Here is a 20,458-nt window from a genome sequence, read left to right as displayed (position 1 = left end):
TCTGGATGATATACACGGCCAGCTTCTTGTACCAGATTTTTGTTTTCCGCAGGGCACTGTACGGCTTCAGTACCTGATCTGAAAGATCCACTCCGCCCATGTACCTATTGTAATCCAGGATACAATTAGGTTTTGAGGTGTGGGTACTGGTACCTCGTACAGGGACGGAGGTGGTACTGTCTCCGTGAATTGTTGTCAGTATAAGGACATCCCTCTTGTCCTTATATTTGACCAACAACATATTTTCGGTGCATATTCCCCTGCTTTCACCCCTTCTCATTACTTGGGCAATGTGCGTTTTTGGGAGGCCTCTTTGGTTCTTGCGCACAGTACCGCAAGCTGCTGTACCTCTTGAACCAAGGGCCTTAAACAGGGGGATGCTAGTGTAAAAGTTATCCACATAGAGGTGATAACCTTTATCCAGGAAGGGGTGCACTAAATCCCAGACAATTTTTCCACTAACACCTACGAGGGAGGGGGGGCATTCTGGCGGTTCAATTCTTGAATCCTTCCCTTCATATACCCTAAACCTGTGGGTGTACCCTGAGGTGCTTTCACACAGCTTATACATTTTTATGCCATACCTTGCCCTCTTACTGGGAAGGTACTGGCGGAATTTAACCCTTCCTTTAAAATGTATAAGGGACTCGTCTATGCAAATGAATTTATCTGGGATGTACATCTCTTCAAATTTGGCACTGAAGTGATCAATGACCGGCCTGACTTTGAATAGCCGGTCAAAGGTGGGATCATCTCTGGGTGGGCACTGTGCATTATCGTTGTAATGCAAAAATTTAAGGATTAACTCAAAACGATTCCGGGTCATGGCCATACGGTAAAGTGGGGGTGCTGTACAGAACATCTGTACTCCAATATTGCCTAATTTCTGGCTTTTTTACTATGCCCATATGAAACACCAGACCCCAAAACGTCATCATCTCTACTGCATCTACAGGGGTCCACCTAGCAAATGATGATGTGGGGTTTTGAGCAATAAACTGCTGGGCATATAAATTACTTTGGTCCACCATTAAATTTATAAAATCATCAGAGAAAAATAATTTGAAAAAGTCAATTTCTCTGAGACCTGTTGAATCAAATTGGATTCCTGGGATGGCCAAAAACTCAGGAACCTGGGGCTCAAAATTGTCTGGTGGTGGGGTCCATACGAGATCAATTATTGGGGGGGGGGGGGTCTCAGCTGCTCTACGGGGGCGTCTTTGAGGGGGTCCCTCATCACTAGAGGAGGAAGAGGAGCTTAAGATGAATCCTTCAAATTCCCCGCTTGCCTCACTGGCTGTGTCAGAGTCAGAGGCAAGCATGGCATATGCCTCCTCCGCTGAATACATTCTTCTGGATGACTGGGATGACATTTGGGATGACATTTGGGATGCCATTTTTATTTTTGTGTTTCTGGTAGTGAAATGTTTCAACACGTGTATAGTGCAACTGACAGTGCAACTGGCAGGTATATATATATAAAAAAAAACCTCTGCACCCCCAAAAAGTTGCTGATCACCTCAGATATAGTGATCAGCACAAAAGGGGGGGGGCAGCAGACACAAAATATAGCACTCTCTATCACTATCTCTCACTATCTCTCACTATCTCTCACTATCTCTCACTATCTATCACTATATGACACTGCAGCAGCAGCACTGACAGTTATATATATAAAAAATAACCCCTGCACCCCCAAAAAGTTGCTGGGGGTGCACAAAAAGGGGGCAGCAGACACAAAATATAGCACTTTCTATCACTATCTCTCTATCTCTCACTATCTACCACTCTATGACACTGCAGCAGCACTGGTATATATATAAAAAAAAAACCTGTGCCCCCAAAAAGTTGCTGATCAGTTAATTTATACTGATCAGCACAAAAGGGGGGGGGGCAGCAGTCAGTTGCACACGCAGTACAGCTGTATATATATAAAAAATATATAGCACAATCTGTCACTATCTCTCTATCTCTCTATCTATAACTCTATCACACTGCAGCAGCACAAAATGTAGCACTCTGTCACTAGCCCTCTCTATCTCTCTCTATCTCTCTCTCTCTATCTATAACTGGAACACACTGCAGCAGCACAGCAGCACAACACAGCACAGCACAACACAGGAAGTCACAAGCTCAAGGAACGCTACAAGCTGTGATCAGGTAAGTATTTTGCAAGGATCAGGTCAGTAAAACGGCAGATTGGCACGGTGACCGCACTGCACGCAATTCCAGACCGGAATGGCGTCTGCAGTGCAGTCACCGTTAGTTTAAATCCCCCTCCATGGCTGTGATTGGTCCGTCGGTCCGACGAACCAATCACGGCCTTTGGGGGCGGGTTGGGTGAGGTGGGGTGACACCAGTGTCACCCTTACACCCCGTGGTGATTGGTGCTGTACTTTACAGCACCAATATCCACCGATCCCTGTGTCACCGGCGAACGTTATTCGCCGGTGACACAGAAAACGCTGTAATTGGCTGTTCACACTGAACAGCCAATCACAGCGATCGCCGACGGGGGGGGCGGCATCGCAGCCCCCCCTGGGCATGCAGGGACATGTCTGCTGTCAGGGACAGCAGACATGTTTAAACTGTCACCGCGTCTATAGACGCGGTGACCGTTAAATGGCATGACGTACATTTATGCCATGTGTCGGGAAGTACTTCCCGACCATGACGTAAATGTACGTCAAATGTCGGGAAGGGGTTAAACCCAGTTACTCGAGCGCTTCCTACTTGTCTACACAGTGTAGTTGCCATAGCACTACCGGTAAACAAGACTGAGGATATGGTGTTGGGGTATGTTTTAACTAATCATGCTCCTCATGTAGTCTGGAACCCTAAAAATTCTGCCTAAACGTGAGAAAAATAGTCATCAGCCAAGTTCACTAAATGGGAACTTGCATTGATGAATTCTATAAATGTTACCAGTAACATGGGTTACTTTGTAAACCCAGCAACACTCTTACCAGGTGTGCCTTTCAAGGCACAAAGGGTGGGGGTTGATGCCGAGGTTGCTGGAATGGTAGAAGTTAGTGGGAGCCTAGACGAATATGATTGCATGACATGTTTGAATCAGACCTTTGCAGCATGTCCCCAAAGGGTGGTAACAACCCATGGGAAGAGGTAATTCATTTTTTCCCCTCTTTCTTTTCACTGATGGCAGCTGCCACAGAGAACACTGAGATGGGAAAATTGTACACTGGCTATACCGTGATAGATGGAGAAGGTATAGTAGAGGCTGGACCCCTTGGACCGTCCCACTCGGCAACAGCAGCCTCATTAGTAGTGCTGCGGGCTGAGGGAAAAGCAGCCAATATTTATGCCGACTCTGTACGTTTGTTGGGGTAATGCAGAAGATCTTGGGCCCTATGGCGCCTCAGAGATGTTTGTTTCAGTAGCTGGCACTCCAGTGGCGCAAGCGTTGAAAGCTCAAAAGATTCCTGACAGCCGCACAGCTGTTATCAAGTGTAAAACCCACACCTTTGATAAGGATTCAGTGTCACTTGATAATGGCCATGCTGGCGAGGCAGCTGGGTGAGCCACGCACTCTGCGGATAATGGTTTTTGCTCCCTTGTAATTGTCAATGTAGTCACATAAAATACAAGATTTGTGTCCCCTGCAGGAGAAAGCAGTCTGGAAGCCGAAGGGATGTGGACAGGAATAGAAAGATGGACAAGGAAAACCAGTGACTCAGAGAACATGCCAAACTGTCAGGGCAGAGATAGCCCATGGCCTGACTTGCCTTGGCAGGGAAGGTATGTGGAAATTAGCCAAAACTTACTGGTGTGCCCACAGACAGGTAAGACAACAAGGTCATGCCTTACTTGTCTGGGGAAAGATACTGGAACGGCTGTTCCCACAGAGCCATCTCCACATCCCTCCTCCAGCAGGATCCTCTGCAGGTAATACAAATTGACTTTGTACAGTCCACTCTAAAAGCGTTTAGTTATATATATTTTTTTTTTCATATGTGTTGATGTTTTGTGTGTATAGATATGGTAGCCCAAAAACACCCCTGAGTACGCAAGAGTATATGAAAAGTTTTAAATCAAGTGTAAACTCCTAGGGACTGATGGTACACCTCACATTCTCTGCCGACCCCAAATAACCGCTAAGGTGGAGAAGGTGAAGGGTACTATCAAGAACAAACTGGGTAAAGTTATAGCTGAAAGAATTGCTATGGCCAGGGGCACTGCCCATTGCGCTGCATAGTAGTAGAATCACTCTCAGAACTCCACCTCATTTGTCCCCTTCGAAACATTGCTTGGCTGGCAGCCACACGTTATGATAACCCCACAAGAAGATCCTAGACTCAACCATGAACTGACCCTTGTTTCACGTACAACACCAATGATGTATTCACCCCTGGGAAAAAGGCAGCCAAAAAGGACTTTGTTGACATCTGTTGTGAACGGTCATAACCATGAACCAGGAGATGTTGTTGTCTCCCATGATTTGCCATATACAGGTTGCTTGACAGATCTTTGAAAAGAACCACCCCAAGTCTTGATGACCAGCACTACCTTAATTAACAAAGTCGCAGAGAGAGAGATTCGGGTACGTTTGTCCTACTGCCAAAAGACCAGAAACCCAGAAGGTCCTTACACTAAGAGCGAAAGAAAGAAAATCGCTAGAGGCATCATTTCGGGAGGACTGGAGAGCAGCTACGGTCAAGCAACCTGTACAAGCTACAAAAAGGACTGTGACAAACCCCACTGGTAACAGGTTGGAAGGATCATTAACAAGTTTTTCATTTTTTTTTTTCTCTCCATTATTATGGGTCCTATTTTTGCTTTCCCCCCCCCACTATCCGTTCTTATCCCCAAAGTCAAGGATACTGCTTTCGCACTGCTGCCAGGTATTGGGCAGATGATACAGAGTTCTGAGTGTGTTACCCGACCCAGTTTAGGTTAAGATAGAATCTCTAAGCTTGATACGTTACCCAGGACCGGATGTTGGTAAGGAGGTTTGATAGTAATAATACCAGCATACCAGAAAGAGAGACAAAGAATTCAAGGGTCTGTTGTCACAAACAATGCCTACCAAAGGATGCCATATCTGAAAAATTGTATATAGTGTAACCTCCCCTGTTTTTATTTTTATCCCAGAATTGTACATTATCCTTCGTCACCCTGAGTAGATTGTTCGATAAGTGTGGCCCCTCATTTATCCATGATCCTGGATTGGCCAAAGAGCAGAGGTTTACTCCCCTTTTGTGTTTGATTCATAGATCACAAAATTGTTTATGAATTTGTGGTTTTAGAAATATTTTGTACTGTGACAGTTTTGTATTTACTGTCAAAGGGTGGACTGTTAAAGTCGAGTTGCACACACGCCATTTTAGGATAGTATGGCCGCCATTTTGGTTCGCAGAGTTGCGCAAATAAAGTATAAATACCCGAGTCTGTGTAACAAAGTGGATCATAAGCGCAGCCATACTAATACACAGAAATTCATAATACCATACTTACACCAAATAAAATGTAGTTAAAGGTCTAGAGCACTACACATAGTTTAATCAGCAATACACACTATGTCTGTATAATGTTTAGTATCGTTATGTTCCGTTTCTTATGCGCATTTCACTTATTGTTCTTTGGTTATATAAATATCAGCTTTAATAAAAGACTGGCCTTTTGACAGGGTTTTCTTTTTACTTTTTTTTATTCCGCTGCCCAGCCCTCAGCAACTGAAACCCCCCCACCCCCAAGCCCGGACCTTCAAATTGGTGTGTGCCAGCTGCACTTCACTGTTGCCACACCTACGGATTCTGACTCAATACATCACGGGTGACAAAAAGCACCAACAATGTGCCGCTGATGGGTCAGGACATGCAGGAGGTTCAATCTCTAGGGTCCAACCCAATGTGCACAGGACCTTGCATTGGATCAGATGGGATGTCAAACACATGCAATTTGGTCCGATTAATCGGTCAGAACACACATATCTGGCTAAATCGGCTAGGCCAGAAATCTGAACAAAAGTTGCATCTACAGCAGTTTCTCATAAATACTCTGCAACATATAACAATTGAAACTTCAGGGAATATAAACTAAAAGGTACATTTTGGTTGATGTTGATAGATTTACAATCAGTGGCGTAACCCCCGCTTCTCCCATACTGCTGGGGGCAGGCAGGTGACATCACCGGTGATGAAATCCAGTGATGAAATACTGTGTGCAACCTGGAGCAGAGAGGCGGTGAGTGGATGCGGGCGGGGGAACCCGGACGGCGGTGTTCAGAGAGCCAGGTGCAAAAAAAAAAAAAAAAAACACCCCATACAAATAAATGGGAGATCAGCCAATCAGTGGCCTCCCATTCATTTGTATAGTTTTTTTTTCTGCAGCTCCTCTCCCGGCTCTCTGCGAACCCCGCTGCATGGCTCCCTAGGAGTTGCACGCGATAAATCGCATGCAAAACTTGGCAGTACCAACTATCCTAGTAACGTCTATATTTAACCTCACTGTATGTCTTTGTACACCATGACCAGCCCCTCCCCCTGCTGACCACAGCTGTGTTTGTTTGCACTGATTATCACTGATGGGCTGCTGGACGTGGTTTGCAGCTTTTCTGATCACATGGGTTCCCTCACAATGCTATTTATGTAATGAGTGTATTGCACTGTGATTTGTCTTGAGAAAGGGCATAACAGCCAGAAACGTTGACTTCAATCTTACACTTGTGTAGGGTCTTACAGGATGAACGTCTCAAGTGAAATAATTAGCTCCACCTGTGGATCATTTATAATGTGTCAGTCAGTAATGAGTGCACCTGTGTACCTGCTGGGTGAGCTGGAAAACGTGCACTGTTGGTAGCTCTCAAGGACTGGAGTTGAGTACCACTGCTATACAGTGTGCTGAATAGCTTGCCCCCAAACGCAAGACCTCCAAATCTGTCTGTTACCCAGTTTGTTTTATCACGGTCTACTATTGTAAAGCGCAACAGAATCTGCTGTGCTATATAAGAAACTGTAAATAAATAAATTCTTTCCAGTCTGCACAACCTTCCCCAGTAGCGCACGCAGGGGGGAAGTTATGAGTAGCCAGAAACCCCCCCAGGAATCTGAGGGCCCTAGTCTGAAAGCTGATGGTCCTCTCTTTCCATGGGTACAAGAATTAAAAAAAAAAAAATCGGCCCTGGGGAACCGGAGATACCTGACTTCAAAGAAGTGGTCCCCATCCAAGCCTGTTAATTGCTCTCCCCAGTCAGATATTTCAGTTTCTCTCTGACTTAGAGTTTTTCTGAGGGTATATTGCAAAAGCTGGGACTCTCCCCCTTTGAGGGACACTAGATGCTGGTCTCTACTGTGCCCAGAACCAGAGATATCAGCTTTCAAGCAGCTGGTTACTGCTCCAGCTCCACACACCTGGTATGTAGTTTTATATACTCGTTGGCGGATTGCTCTGCCTCCTGAACTCTGATCCCCTAGTCCCCAGTATCATTTGGTAGGCGAGATTCTCTAGTTTTTTAATTCCATTAAAAGCTAAGAAATCTAGTTCCGGGAACTGGATATCTGCAGTCAAGCAAGCTGTCCTCCCACCAGAAAATTATGAATAATAAGCCCACTCAACTATACACCCCTCCTCTGCGTATTAAAACATCCTCTACCACCCTGGAAGTTATGTATTGGGACCCCTTCATTCAGCCCATACCCCTTTCTCCCACCATCTGTGCAGTAAAGGGGTAATTAGTGGAAATTACTGAGCCCTACAGGTTGATATAATACCCCCTACCACGCGCGGGACATCAAAGCTTCCGCTTATAGCACCCCCCCACCCCTACCACTGGAGGATAGGTAGGGGCCCCAATACATTGCTATGCCCAGGGGTCTACACTGCTGTTTATTTATTTATTATTATTTATATACATTTGGTCTATCTATAATACTTAGGTGACCCAGTATATGCCGGGTCAGTTAAAGTGTCCATCTCCGTGCTTTGCTCCGCCCCTCTGGAAACCCCCTTCTGAAAACCCTGCGTTTGCCCCTGCTCCCTGGACTTCAATGGGCCCAGTGTTAGTATAAGCCCTGTGTGAACTCTATGCTTACGCCAATGGACATTCTGCCTGAAACTAATTTTCACCCCATGAAACCCCTCCTTCCCCTTTGTTGGACTATTTCAACACCTTCTCAGGGCTCAAACCTGGTTCTCATTCACCTATGATTCTGTGAGGAGATCTGCAAAACATGCATTGGGGTCCTGAGGCCTGAGTTTAAGAATCTGTGTGCGATCTAGTTTAATACTGTAGATGTAATTTTAATCTCAACTCTAAAAGAGGATAACAGCTTTCTAATCCTCACTAGCCTATCAGAATATAAACAAGTCAGTCTAGCATGTTATGCATCAAAAATAAGTCAAGTAGGGTAGTCAAGGTAATGTTCATTAACACTCCAGCAATTGAATAAGCCCTAGTCACTCCACCTATAACAGCCGCCTGTCCCTTAGATATTCATTCCCCCCACTTTTCCAGATTAACCCTGCCCTAATTTGACAGTAATAAGGAGGGTCACTTTCAACAGGAAATGCTAGAGGCCCAAATTTTAACTACACCAAGCTCCAAGCCTGGCAAGGATACCATTTATACCCCTTTCAGAACGCACCAAATTACCATGTTCATGCCAGTTTGGCCCGTTAGGTACAATCTGAAAAGGCTTTGCTGGATCCAGCAACCCAGCATTACAACCGGTAAAAAAAAAGCAGGGTTTCTTACTGGTTCATTGCCAGGTTGCTGTGCAGTGTAAACCGGTTAACCCAGTAGAGCACGCCGGTCCCCTTTCACACTATGGCGGAGGCAGTACCAGCTCCAAGCACTGCCTCCTCCCCCGCCCCCATGAGGCACAGCGAATCGGCAATATTGCCAGGTCGCTGAAGACGCTTTAGAAAGCAAAATACAGGTTCACACCAGTACTGAATCATAAAAAATAAAAATATGTAGGCACTTTTTAATACAAATAAAACTTAAACAAAATGAATAGCGAATAATTTCCCTTAGCCCCTACTTGTTTCACCCTAACAAGATTACATTATTTGTTTTAGGACACCAAGGGGGGTATTCAATCCCGAATCCAACGGTCGAGATGTTCCAGATAGTCAGCTTCACAGCCGTTTCCGACCAGGTTCCAACTGTAACTCAACAGTCAGTATTTAATGTTCCGAGTGTCAGAAGGGACGCGTTTCGGCGGAAACGGCCGCAAATTCGACAATTGCATCAGTTTCTGAAAATTCAGATAAAAAAAAAAAGGCTGGATCCGTAAGCCTTTAATGCGGTCGGAATGGTGGCCTATTTTCCAGCGGCAGGAATAGCGGCACAGATTGAAAACCCCCTTAGCATTTTACAAGAGTTGTAAATATCCTTAACCAGGTACTGTATGCAGTGACAACAAACAATTGTTACGGCTTATATGAAAGAAATGTTATAGAGATTCAGGTATCAGGGCAATATTTTGAGAGCCATTCAAACACTGTATATTGATCCAATCAGCTAGAGTTTATCAATGGCTTCCTATCAATTACAGTAAAACATAATGTAGCACGAATGTAGACTTTGTATGCAGATACAGTGGCAGCCATACAAAGGATGTAGGCACACTGCATATCATTTTAAATCAGCAAGACTGCAAGGTGTCTATATGTATGTGGACACATCTGTACCTCAACTTTTTCCAATACAGTTTTACAAAGTTGGCTGTGGGTACATTATATTAAACGCTCTTGTCCTCATTTATGATATGACATATCCAGTGGTATGGATATATGTCATGGATAGCTCTGGAGCCCATGCCCATTGTTCCTCTCTTTATGAGGGAGTTATCCCACTATACCTTTTGGAGCTGGGGGTATACTTAATTTGAGCTTGTATTTGTTGTTGCTTGCTTATTGCTGCTTACGGTGGGGGCCGGGGGAAGGCCACAAGCACGCAAGCTCCTTTCCATCAGAGCTTTCATCCCCCTCACGGACAGGAGGACAACGAGCGGGAGCGGAGGGAGGAGGATGGAGGGCTTAGGAGTGCTGAGTGTCTCAGGCAGCGCCACAGCAACAGAAGGTGCAGGACCTTTACGGGAGTGCTGAGTGTGTCTCAGGCGGCACCACAGCCTTGGCCCCCGGCATGACCCCCAGGCACAGCGACACCATTCCATCCAGCAGGACCCCCAGATGGATGGGAGGCCACGGCTGCTACACCAGGACCCCAAACACTCGGCCTGCACAGCAGAGGGACTCCTAGCCTGTGGGCTCCGGCTGAAATGATGGTGGTGGAGGAGCCCATCTACCCTCCAGCTCCTGGGGGAACCCCGAGGAGGTATGGTTCAGTATTGGGGATAGCGGCCCAACTCAGGCCTCACTGACTCTTCCTGAATGAACCGGAGGTAACCTGGGAGCACACACACATATAAAACAGTGGAAACCAAGGGAAGAGCTGTTTGGAATGATAAAACAAAATAAAAATACTATTTAAAATGGCAAGTTTAAATGAATATTGCAAAAAAAAAAAAAATAGAGCTTACTGGAGATCTTCAAAGTGCTCTTGATCTAAGCTCCAAATTTCTTCCACTTGAACTCCTTGACAACCTACACAAGTAAAAATAAAACAGAAAAGTTGACACACGGTTTTACCATTATTTTTAAAAAGTTTACACATTTCAATATGTTACAGCTAAAACGATGATCAAGTAGGCATATCTTTCATTACATCTATGCCATCAGTGTTCTACAACAGATTAAGAAACACATGCTTACTACAGAACAAATTTGCAGACATCATGGATGTTATAACATCGATCAAATGCACTTTCATTTGATTAGACTCTTTAAAAAATAAGATACAACAAAATGCTTGATAGCATAAATAGATATTACAAACTTTTTTTTTTATAATGTACAGAAAAACCATTCAAAGACTTCACAACAAATATCTTAACTAATATTTTTATTGAACCCCTAAAAGCAGTTTTACATGCGGTGAGATTTTGTGTTCGATATTGACTATATATAGTCAGAATCTAAATTGAGTGGTTTTCATTCGATGCCGATTTGATCCAGATGAGCACTCCCATTTAGTGTAAATCGAAGAGTAAAATAGACTGTAGGAAAGACTATATAGTAAAGATATGTACTATATAGTCCAAATCGAATTAGTTTTGCTTGCCATTCAATTCGATCAAGATTGAATCGCAAGCAATGTCGCAGTGTGTACTCACCTTTAGAAGTGCACATGAAAATTAAAATGAGCTAAGATGTAGCCGACAGCAGCTGGACACCACAAGGAATTTAAATTCCCTCATACATCTTTATTGTAGAAGAGGACTGTTACCATTTTTTCCCCCTAGAGAGCATACTCTATTTATAATGCAGCTACAAGATTCCATTATATATCAAACTGTTTAATAAAACAGTCTTATCAAATATAAAAATGAAATCAGAAGCTGCTCAAAGGCACCTGAACCATGGTTATGTAGCGCTTTGATAAAAAAAAAAAAAATTAAGAAATTGTGAACTAGCTATCCCAGTGAAAGGAGTCAAGAATGGGTGTTATGTGGCTTAAACAGGGCTGGTTAGTTAACAATTATTTTGCTGGGGGAGGGCATTGTAGTAGTCGAAGCATAATTTAACAAATTCATGTTTTACTTTATGCCAATGGTTCCCAAACTATTTTGAATCACGGTGCCCTACAGTATCAGAATTCTTGTCATGGAACCGCTAGGCCCAAATGTTCTTATTATGAAATTAAGAAAAACAAATTAAAATCAATTGTGTTTATATGTCATCCGAAAGGTGCAGCTATGTGGTGCGAGACAGGATTCACTAGTTTATTCATGTTTTATGATAGGAAGCCAAAAATATCAGATTCTTACCTGATAATGTGTTTTCTTCTACTCCACCATGGCAGCCATTACATCATGGGTTCTTCCCCCGTGGGTAGTGACAGAAAAAAAAAAAAAAAAACGACACCATCCCCTATATTAGGGCACCTCCTCCAGTGTCTTTTGACTTTTCCAGCTTAAATAAAACACAGTTAGTACATAACAACACAACGGGTCGGGAATATATGCTACCATGGTGGAGTAGAAGAAAACACATTATCAGGTAAGAATCTGATATTTCTTCTACCTCCCCATGGCAGCCATTACATCATGTGTATGTGTATATATATATATATATATATATATATATATATATATATATATATATATATATATATATATATATATATTTAATATTACCGCACTGAGGACTCTTCTACCAAACTTCGCATCTGCTGAAGATAGGACATCAATACGATAGTGCTTGGTAAATGTATGGATCGAAGACCATCCTGCCGCCTTACACAGCTCTACTGCCGAGGCTGATTCTATCTCTGCCCACGACACGGCCACTGCCCTTGTAGAGTGTGCTTTGAGTCCCTTGGGCGGTTCTTTCTCTTTGACCTCATAAGCTTTAATTATACATAATTTGATCCATCTTGCAATTGTGGCTTTTGAAGCCATATGACCTTTGTTCTTTCCACTTGTAAGCACAAATAAATTCTTTGATTTACAAATTTTTTTAACTCTTTCTGTATATATACTGAATGCCCTTACCAAGTCCAATTTATTCAGACACTCTTCTTTCTCATTTCCTGGATTCGTACATAACGACGGCAACACTATTTCCTGATTAAGGTGGAATTCAGACACCACCTTTGGTAAAAACTGAGGATTCGTGCGTAACACCACTTTATCGCTAAAAAAATTCAAAAAGGGCAATTCATCCCACAACGCCTGCAGCTCGGACACCCTCCTCACTGAGGTATTTGCCACTAAGAAAACGACCTTCCAGTTAAGCAGGCTCAAATTGATTTCCTCTAATGGCTCAAAAGGTTCCCTGGCTAATACGCCCAACACTAAATTTAAGTCCCATGGCGCCATTGACGCCTTGACTCTCGGTCTTATTCTTTTTGCTGCTTGTAAAAACCGACGTACATACTTATTGTCAGCAACCCTCCGGTCTAGCATTGCTCCCAGGGCTGACACTTGCACCTTCAATGTATTAACGGCTAGTCTCATCTGTAACCCTTTCTGTAAAAACTCCAGAATAGAGGAAATCCCTTTTGGAATCATTTGATTTTCATGACACCAATATATGTACCTTCTCCAAATTTTATAGTAAAACCTTGAAGTCTACACTTTCCTTGCCTTCAGAAGAGTGTTTATGACATTTTTCGAAAAACCTTCGCCCTTTAGGCAGTTGATTTCAACCGCCAGGCCGTCAGTCTCCAGGTCTGTGGCTGTGCTTGACGTACTCGGCCTTGTATCAGCAGATCCGGTGTTGACGGAAGCGTCAACAGCTCGTCCACCGCCATCTGGAGGACCTTGTTGAACCATGCCCTCCTCGGCCAGAACGGTAGTATCGCTATGACCTCTGTCCTCTCTCTTTGGATTTTCCTTAATAGTTTTGCGATCACTGGGAACGGTGGGAACACGTACGCCCTCGACATGTCCCAAATTGCTGTCAATGCATCTATTTGCGATGCGCGAGGATCTTGGAATCTTGAAAAAAAAAGGACTGGTACCTTCCTGTTGGCTGCTGTCGCCATTAGGTCTACTTGTGGCATCCACCACCTGTTTGTCAGTGCGGTAAACACCTCGCTGTTTAGTTCCCATTCGCCTGGCCAACATTTTTTCCTGCTCAGCCCATCAGCAACTTGATTCTCCTACCCAGCTACAAAGACTGCTATAATTGCGGGAACCCTGGCTTCTGCCCACTCGAATAATTCTGTCACGCCTTGTATAAGCTGACGGCTCCTCGTGCCTCCTTGCCGATTGACGTACGACACTACTGATCGATTGTCCGACCTTATCACCACTTCTTTTCCGATCAGCTCTTTCTGAAAATAATGACAGGCTAGTACCACTGCCTTCATCTCCCTTAGGTTTGAATGTGCTCTTTGCCATTCCCAAGACCACTCTCCTTAAGCCATCTTTTGCCCGTAGGTTGCTCCCCAGCCTGACTGACTGGCATCTGTGGTAACGGTGACTTGTTCTATTGTCGCAAATGACTTTCCTCTTTTTAGGCGATTCTCGTCTGCCCACCAGTCCAGGTCTGACCTTGCGGCTCTTGTCAACACAATTTTCTGTGACAGATCTTCGCTCTTTCCGTCCCACTGATCCAAGAACGAATTTTGCAGTTTTCTCGTGTGTCACCTGGCCCACTGCACTGTATCTAGTGCTGCTGCCATCAATTCTAATATTGTCATACAGTCTTTTGACGAAACCACTGCTCGCCTCGACATCTCCTTTACCTGGTGCACTATTTTCTTCCTTCTGTCCTCCGTCAGTTTCACCGTCATATTTTGGGTGTTTATCAGCACCCCTAGGTATTTTATTTGCTGAGTTGGGACCAAATGACTTTTTTCTACATTGATCAGCCATCCATGTTCTTTTAGGCACCGAATGACCCTTTCTGTGTCCCTGTTTTCCGCGTCCTCCGATTTTGCCACCACTAAAATGTCGTCTAAATATGGCCAATCCCTTCTTTTCTCAGTTTTGCTATAATGACGATCAGAACCTTGGAGAACGTTCTCTGGGATGTCGCCAGGCCAAATGGTAGGGCTGTGAATTGGTAACAAATGCCCTGCAGACAAAACCTTAGGAACTTTTGATATTTTCAGTAAATGGGAACGTGCAAATAGGCATCTTTCAGGTCTATGGATGTCATAAAATCGCCCTGTCTCAGATCCGGTAGGATTGACCTGATTGACTCCATCTTGAAAGGTTTGATGACTACAAATTTGTTTAATCTTCTTAAATCCAGTATGGTCCGAAAACCCCCCGTGGCCTTCCTCACTATGAAGAACCTGGAGAACCAACCGATCTGCTTTTGATCTTTCGGTACCACTTTGACTACCTTTTGCTGTAATTAGTTTTAAGCTTGATAACAGCGCCTCCCGTTCTTTTTTTGGGGGGGGGACTGAAGACTCCAGAAAACACCTTCCGGGATACTTTGCAAATTCTATCTTGTACCCGGCATGTGTAATTTCCAACACCCACCGGTCTGTGGTAGTTTGCTGCCAAACTTGATGAAATTGTAATAGTCTGGCTCCTACCACCGGAGTTCTGGTGTCATTAGTTGTCCTTCTGGAAAGAGGGCATATTGTCCTTTCCTCTTTGGGCACGAAAATTTGCTCTTGAATTCCAAGTCCCTCTCCTGAATGCTCTTCCCGGGCCTATAGGCCCTTGCATCTCTATATTCTTGTGGCTAAAACCTGCCGAATCTGCAAGTGGTACTCTTTTTTACTAGTTTGTCTTGGGGCAAGCATACCGACTTACCCCCCGAAATCCTAGTAATCAACTCATCCAGTTGCTTTCCAAAGAGGTAATTTCCTTGAAAAGGCAATGATAATAATTTGTTTTTCGACTGGACATCGGCCGCCCAAGGCTTCAGCCATAACGCCCATCTGACCACGGCCGTAGTCGCTGCTGCTCGGGCTACCAGCCGTATCGAACCCATGGATGCTTCACACATGAATTCAATCGCCAGCTGAATGTCCTGAACACTTTTTAATAAGTCAGACCTTCTGATTCCGTCCAACAGGTCGGCCTCTAACTGATGGCACCATCCTCTCGTTACTCGAGACGTAACTGCCATAGCAGCTGCTGGTTTTAGTGATGCGCCCATCATTAAATGCGGCTTCCTTAGCCCCAGTTCTATCTTTGTCCATGGGGTCCATCTTTCCAATCTTTACAGGGACCGTAACTCTTTTGTCCGGCACCTTCCATTCTTCCGCTATTACCTCCTTTAATGACTGGGACAAGGGAAAAGTTTTCCCTTTTTTCTTTTTATCTTTGAATAATAATTCCTGAAGATTCAAATCTTCTTGAGGGTCTTCTATATTAAGGGCCGTATGAATCAGGGTCAGCAAATAATCCACCATGTCGGAATTAAAGTCTGCCTCAGACTTATCCTGCCCTGGATCATCATCACCGTCAACACTTTGACTTAGTGTATGCCCTTTGTCTGACCCTTCTTTGGAGTCATCCAAGTCCTCACTCAGTACTGCAGGTTTTCTCTTTGCAGTCATTTCACATCCGTCAAACCCTGCGACATGCTTCTCCGGCAGGTGCTTATCACACAAACTGCATTTAGGTACATGCACTTTTTTAGGCTTAGCTTTAGCCTCCTTGTCCTTGCTTGACTCTAATCTATAACAACAACAAAAAATGCCTTTACCATCAGAGCATTTACCCCTCTAAGAAAACACCCACTGGAATACGGCTTACCCTGACTTTTTTTACAGACTGCCGCTTTTATTCCTCCATGATATCAGCGGAGCAGCACTAACAATAATATAAAACCAGAGTGAGTTTTCACAAAAAAAAAAAAAAAAACCTCTCACTCTCTCTCTCTGCATAAGAGTGACCCTACCTGCACCACCTTGCACAAGACTATTCAGCGATCTACTGCTCAAAACAACTCTGCAGTAAAAGAAAAAACAGTAACCAAAGCCTGAAGCCTACAACAAACCTAACGTTGGTGGTATAGCTAACCTATTAATCTAACACATTGGTGGTACAGTAGAGGGAATAAAAATAATCAAGTGCCATACCTGTTGGTGGTATAGTTCCCCACGTCTGTCCCCGACTTCCGCCACTCTCCGGCGGAAGTCGTCACTCTTATGCGCCGCACCGTCTGATGACGTCCGCCCGCTCTCCCACTGGATGAACGCAGGCTCAGCATGACGTGCCCGCGCTCCCTCCTGTGCCACGCCGAGGACGCCGCTGCTTCTAGCTCGCCACAGAGGGTCGCATGCAGCACCTAGAGCCGATGCTCTGAGAGGCCTGCTCTACCTCCTTCCTCCCTGCCAGAACGCCGCAGCGGTGGCCCGGGACTCTGCCTGTACCTTCATAGGGTAAGCCAATCCCTCACTACCCCAGCAAGGGAAAAAAAGACACTGAGACAAGGAAGAGGTGCCCTAATATAGGGGATGGTGTCTTTTTTTCCCTTTCCTGTCACTACCCACGGGGGAGGAACCCATGATGTAATGGCTGCCATGGGGAGGTAGATGAAACACTGGTTTTGCCTATTAGATAGCTGATAACTTGAATTGATCCTGGACCACATCTCCTTGCACCCTTGCAAGTGCCCTGAGGGTGCCGTGGAATCTAGTTTGGGAACAACTGCTTTAGGTATTGAATTAAGTGGATTTAATGAACGGTTTGATTCTGGGTACATTCTACACAGGAAATAATGAGTATTTGATGGTGAAGTGTTAAGCGATTATCAGGACACCACCAAGATTCCACACCATTTTTTTTTAATTCTGAATCACCAATCATCCGTCAAGTTGGTTGGCTAAGTTGCAGTCTTGTCCTTGATGGTGAGCTCCTATCATGGACCCCTGTTCTATTTGGGTGCAGTCAACCGGCACTAATCTACTAACTAGAATTTATAATGAATTTACCCTCACCAAATTCTCTTCCTGTGGCCACCTTACAAACAAACCCTATGTCGTCAATGCTGTATCCATGAGCTGCATTGTGGGTCCCTTATCCTCCCGAGCCCTACCTTTATCTCAGATGCCATGATTTGCTGACCTGTGACGACTCCAGGTACATACTGGCAATCCATTGAGCAAAAGTGGCAGTGGGAGAAGGTAATATCACGGAGCACAGGGACCTGCCTGCAGCCACCATCTTGCAATCTGTTGAGATGGGCATTCTAGTCTATCATTCATAGTCAGCCACTGAGGGGCAAAAAATCTGCTGCCCGCCACCTCCCTGGCCAATCAGACCATTTAACCACTTGTGGCCCCTCTAGAGGTGGGTGAGTACAGCATCTCACATCCCCACACCTGACCGAGAGCCTTTGCATCCCACTGCCATCACCATTGGATGCAAGTTTCAACCTCAAAAGGTTTTGTCCACTCTGCAACAGGGTTTTCCACGCTTACGCTCTACAGTACTCACATAAGCAGAACTAAGGAGTCTCATTAAACGGGCAGATGCAAAACTTTACACGGTACTTGTGTATTATAGCGGCGCCCCCGATGTTGGTCGTACAATGTTTTTATCGAATTGCATGCCATACACCCGATGGCATGCGATGCGATTTTGCCCCCTATACGATGGAAAATTGTATAAGCACCCTAAAAGGTGCTTTTAAGCACCCAAATGGGTGCTTACAATGTTAAATGCACCCCCACACCACCCCACCACTATAAACGTGAACCCGAAGCGTGGCGAATGCAGAGGTATGCGTCCTAGGACCTTTTCATACCCCCACTATCCACGTCGGCGTGGAGTTGAGAATATAAAGTGTGGCGAATGCATGTCGACGTGGATAGTGGGGGTATGAAAAGGTCGTAGGACGCGTACCGCCGCCGCTCACCATGCTTCGGGTTCACGTTTATAGTGGGGGGTGCATTAAACATTGTTAGCACCCATTAGGGTGCTTATACAATTTTTAATCGCATCGCATTGTATGGCATATACAATGGTCATACAATTTTAAAATTGTATGACATTGTACAACATTGCGCGATATCGCATCGCATACCATCTTATGCCTTTTGGTATGCAATGCGATGGGCGCCGCTATAATACACAAGTACCCTTTACACTACCCATACCTGGGACAAATCACAGCATCCAGGACACTTTCAGATGGTAGGGAAGTTTTACTGTAGATAAGTTGAATCTCCCCGAGCTTGAGAAAATGTATGTATGTATTTTACTATTTCTTAACCATCCCCACTGTATTATATGCCATGTGCTCTACCTCCACTGGTTGTACTCCAGATGGTTACCTCAGATGCTTCCTCCATGGGCTGAATGCCTTTACAAGGATCTACTCATACAGAGAGATATATATACAATTACGTGTCAGTTTTCCCATATGCCCCCCTTGTATGGCTTATCACCATGGAGGAAGAAAAGCGGCAGTCTGTAAAAAAAAGTCAGGGTAAGCCATATTCCTGTGGGTGTTTTCTTACAGGGGTAAATGTATGGCTTATCACCTACAGTTTACCCTTCAGTACATGACTGCCTCACTTGATGCTTGTGGATGGGATGAAAAATACATTGACCTGATGGTCACGCTGGGAACCTACTCCTAGTGTTAGGGACCCATTGTGTGTCATCTCTTCTAGGAGTACCCTTTTCCACCCAGGGTAATCCTATGCATTGGACCAAACAGGACTGCCTTATCTGATACCTTTCATGGGTGTAGTGTATGACCAATAAATGCTATTACACAGAATGTCTCCTCCTTATTATGCTCTCAATACTTAGTTTTTTTGTTTTGTTTTTTTTATTATTGATACATGTGGTACATAAACTCACGGACTAAACTCCTGTTATTGTATAGATGACATGCTTTCCAGTATAGCCCTGTAACCTTCCTGTTAATACCCCTTCTCAAACATGAATAATGTTGGCAGCTGCTGGATGACTTAAAGACGAATATTAATAAGTTTTACAGCCCACAAACTGATATCTAGAAAGTATATAGAGAATACTTGACAATTGTACTACATCTGGACATAGCATAGCGCCCTATTAAACGACACATTCGCATCATTAAACTGACAGAAATTAAATGTTTTACACTGCGGTTACGTTTTAGCTATCAACGTCCTGATGATGAACGCAAATGTATTTGTCCCTTAATTGACCCCGTCCGTCTCTCACTGTAATGCTGCAAAACACAAGTCACGGTTACATGTAACGCACCAAACCCTTTGATAAGCTCAGTGAACACCCCGGGATCGCTCTCCATCAGGCACCATTCTCCGGCGCCGCCCGCCATCTCTTCCCAACCGAACCTGCTGCTTTACCACATGTACAACTCTTATAACCATGTGTGCGGCTGAGTCACCGACATAAGCGCGCTGCAATTACTAGAGGTCAGACTGTATCGTTATCTTCCTGTCTCTACTAGCTCAGACATTTTGCTGAAGCCGCACAGATTCCACACAGCGTCTCTGGTCTCCGGGCAAACGGATAGAAAAAAAACCCACAAAACTCTTTAGAAGTCTATATTTATTGATTTTGTGGAAAAACGTGTTATTTAGGGCAGCGACATTTATATGTGCTTTTCGTCTGTGCAAAAGGCTTTCAATCCAATAAAGTTTTTATATGGCACTTTGTTCACGGGCGGCCATATTAAGTGAGGGATCTGAGCCATTTATGCTGCTTTCAGACCGCATAACTGGCTTTGACCCTGTATGTGAAAACGGGATGCAGTTAATATCCCGGCGGTCGGGATCCCGGCGTTCAGAATCCCGACGTGAAAACGTTACCAAAAACGGGTCTTCCCGGTTTAACCCCTTTCACACCGCATCTCTTAAATGGTAAAGCTTTTCCAAAAACGGGTCTGCCAGGTAAAAAAAAAAAACGGCACTTAAACGGTAATATACCGTTTATCGCCTCACCATGCACCCCCCTGCCTGCTTTCCATCAGCAGCACCACTGGCTGCTCTCCGTCC

The 20,458-nt window shown here is 44.5% G+C and overlaps 1 protein-coding gene across 1 annotated transcript in view; it reads right to left on the bottom strand.

Annotated features, from left to right (window-relative positions):
• UCHL5 (ubiquitin C-terminal hydrolase L5) overlaps positions 1-19,868 on the bottom strand; it is a 139,434-nt gene extending 119,566 nt beyond the window's left edge. The window contains exons 1-2 of the mRNA XM_083156686.1: positions 19,704-19,868; positions 10,503-10,566 (exon numbers count right to left, since the gene is read on the bottom strand). Coding sequence (XP_083012812.1) covers positions 10,503-10,566; positions 19,704-19,779 — 140 coding nt within the window. The 5' untranslated portion in view covers positions 19,780-19,868. The remainder of the gene's footprint in view (positions 1-10,502; positions 10,567-19,703) is intronic.
• Between the last annotated feature and the right edge of the window lie 590 nt (positions 19,869-20,458).

This window comes from Crinia signifera, chromosome 8, assembly GCF_055691185.1.
Source record: "Crinia signifera chromosome 8, ASM5569118v1, whole genome shotgun sequence".
NCBI classification, from domain to species: Eukaryota; Metazoa; Chordata; class Amphibia; order Anura; family Myobatrachidae; genus Crinia; species Crinia signifera.
The sequence above is the reverse complement of the archived record's forward strand: the minus strand, read 5'-3'. Positions and strand labels throughout refer to the sequence as shown.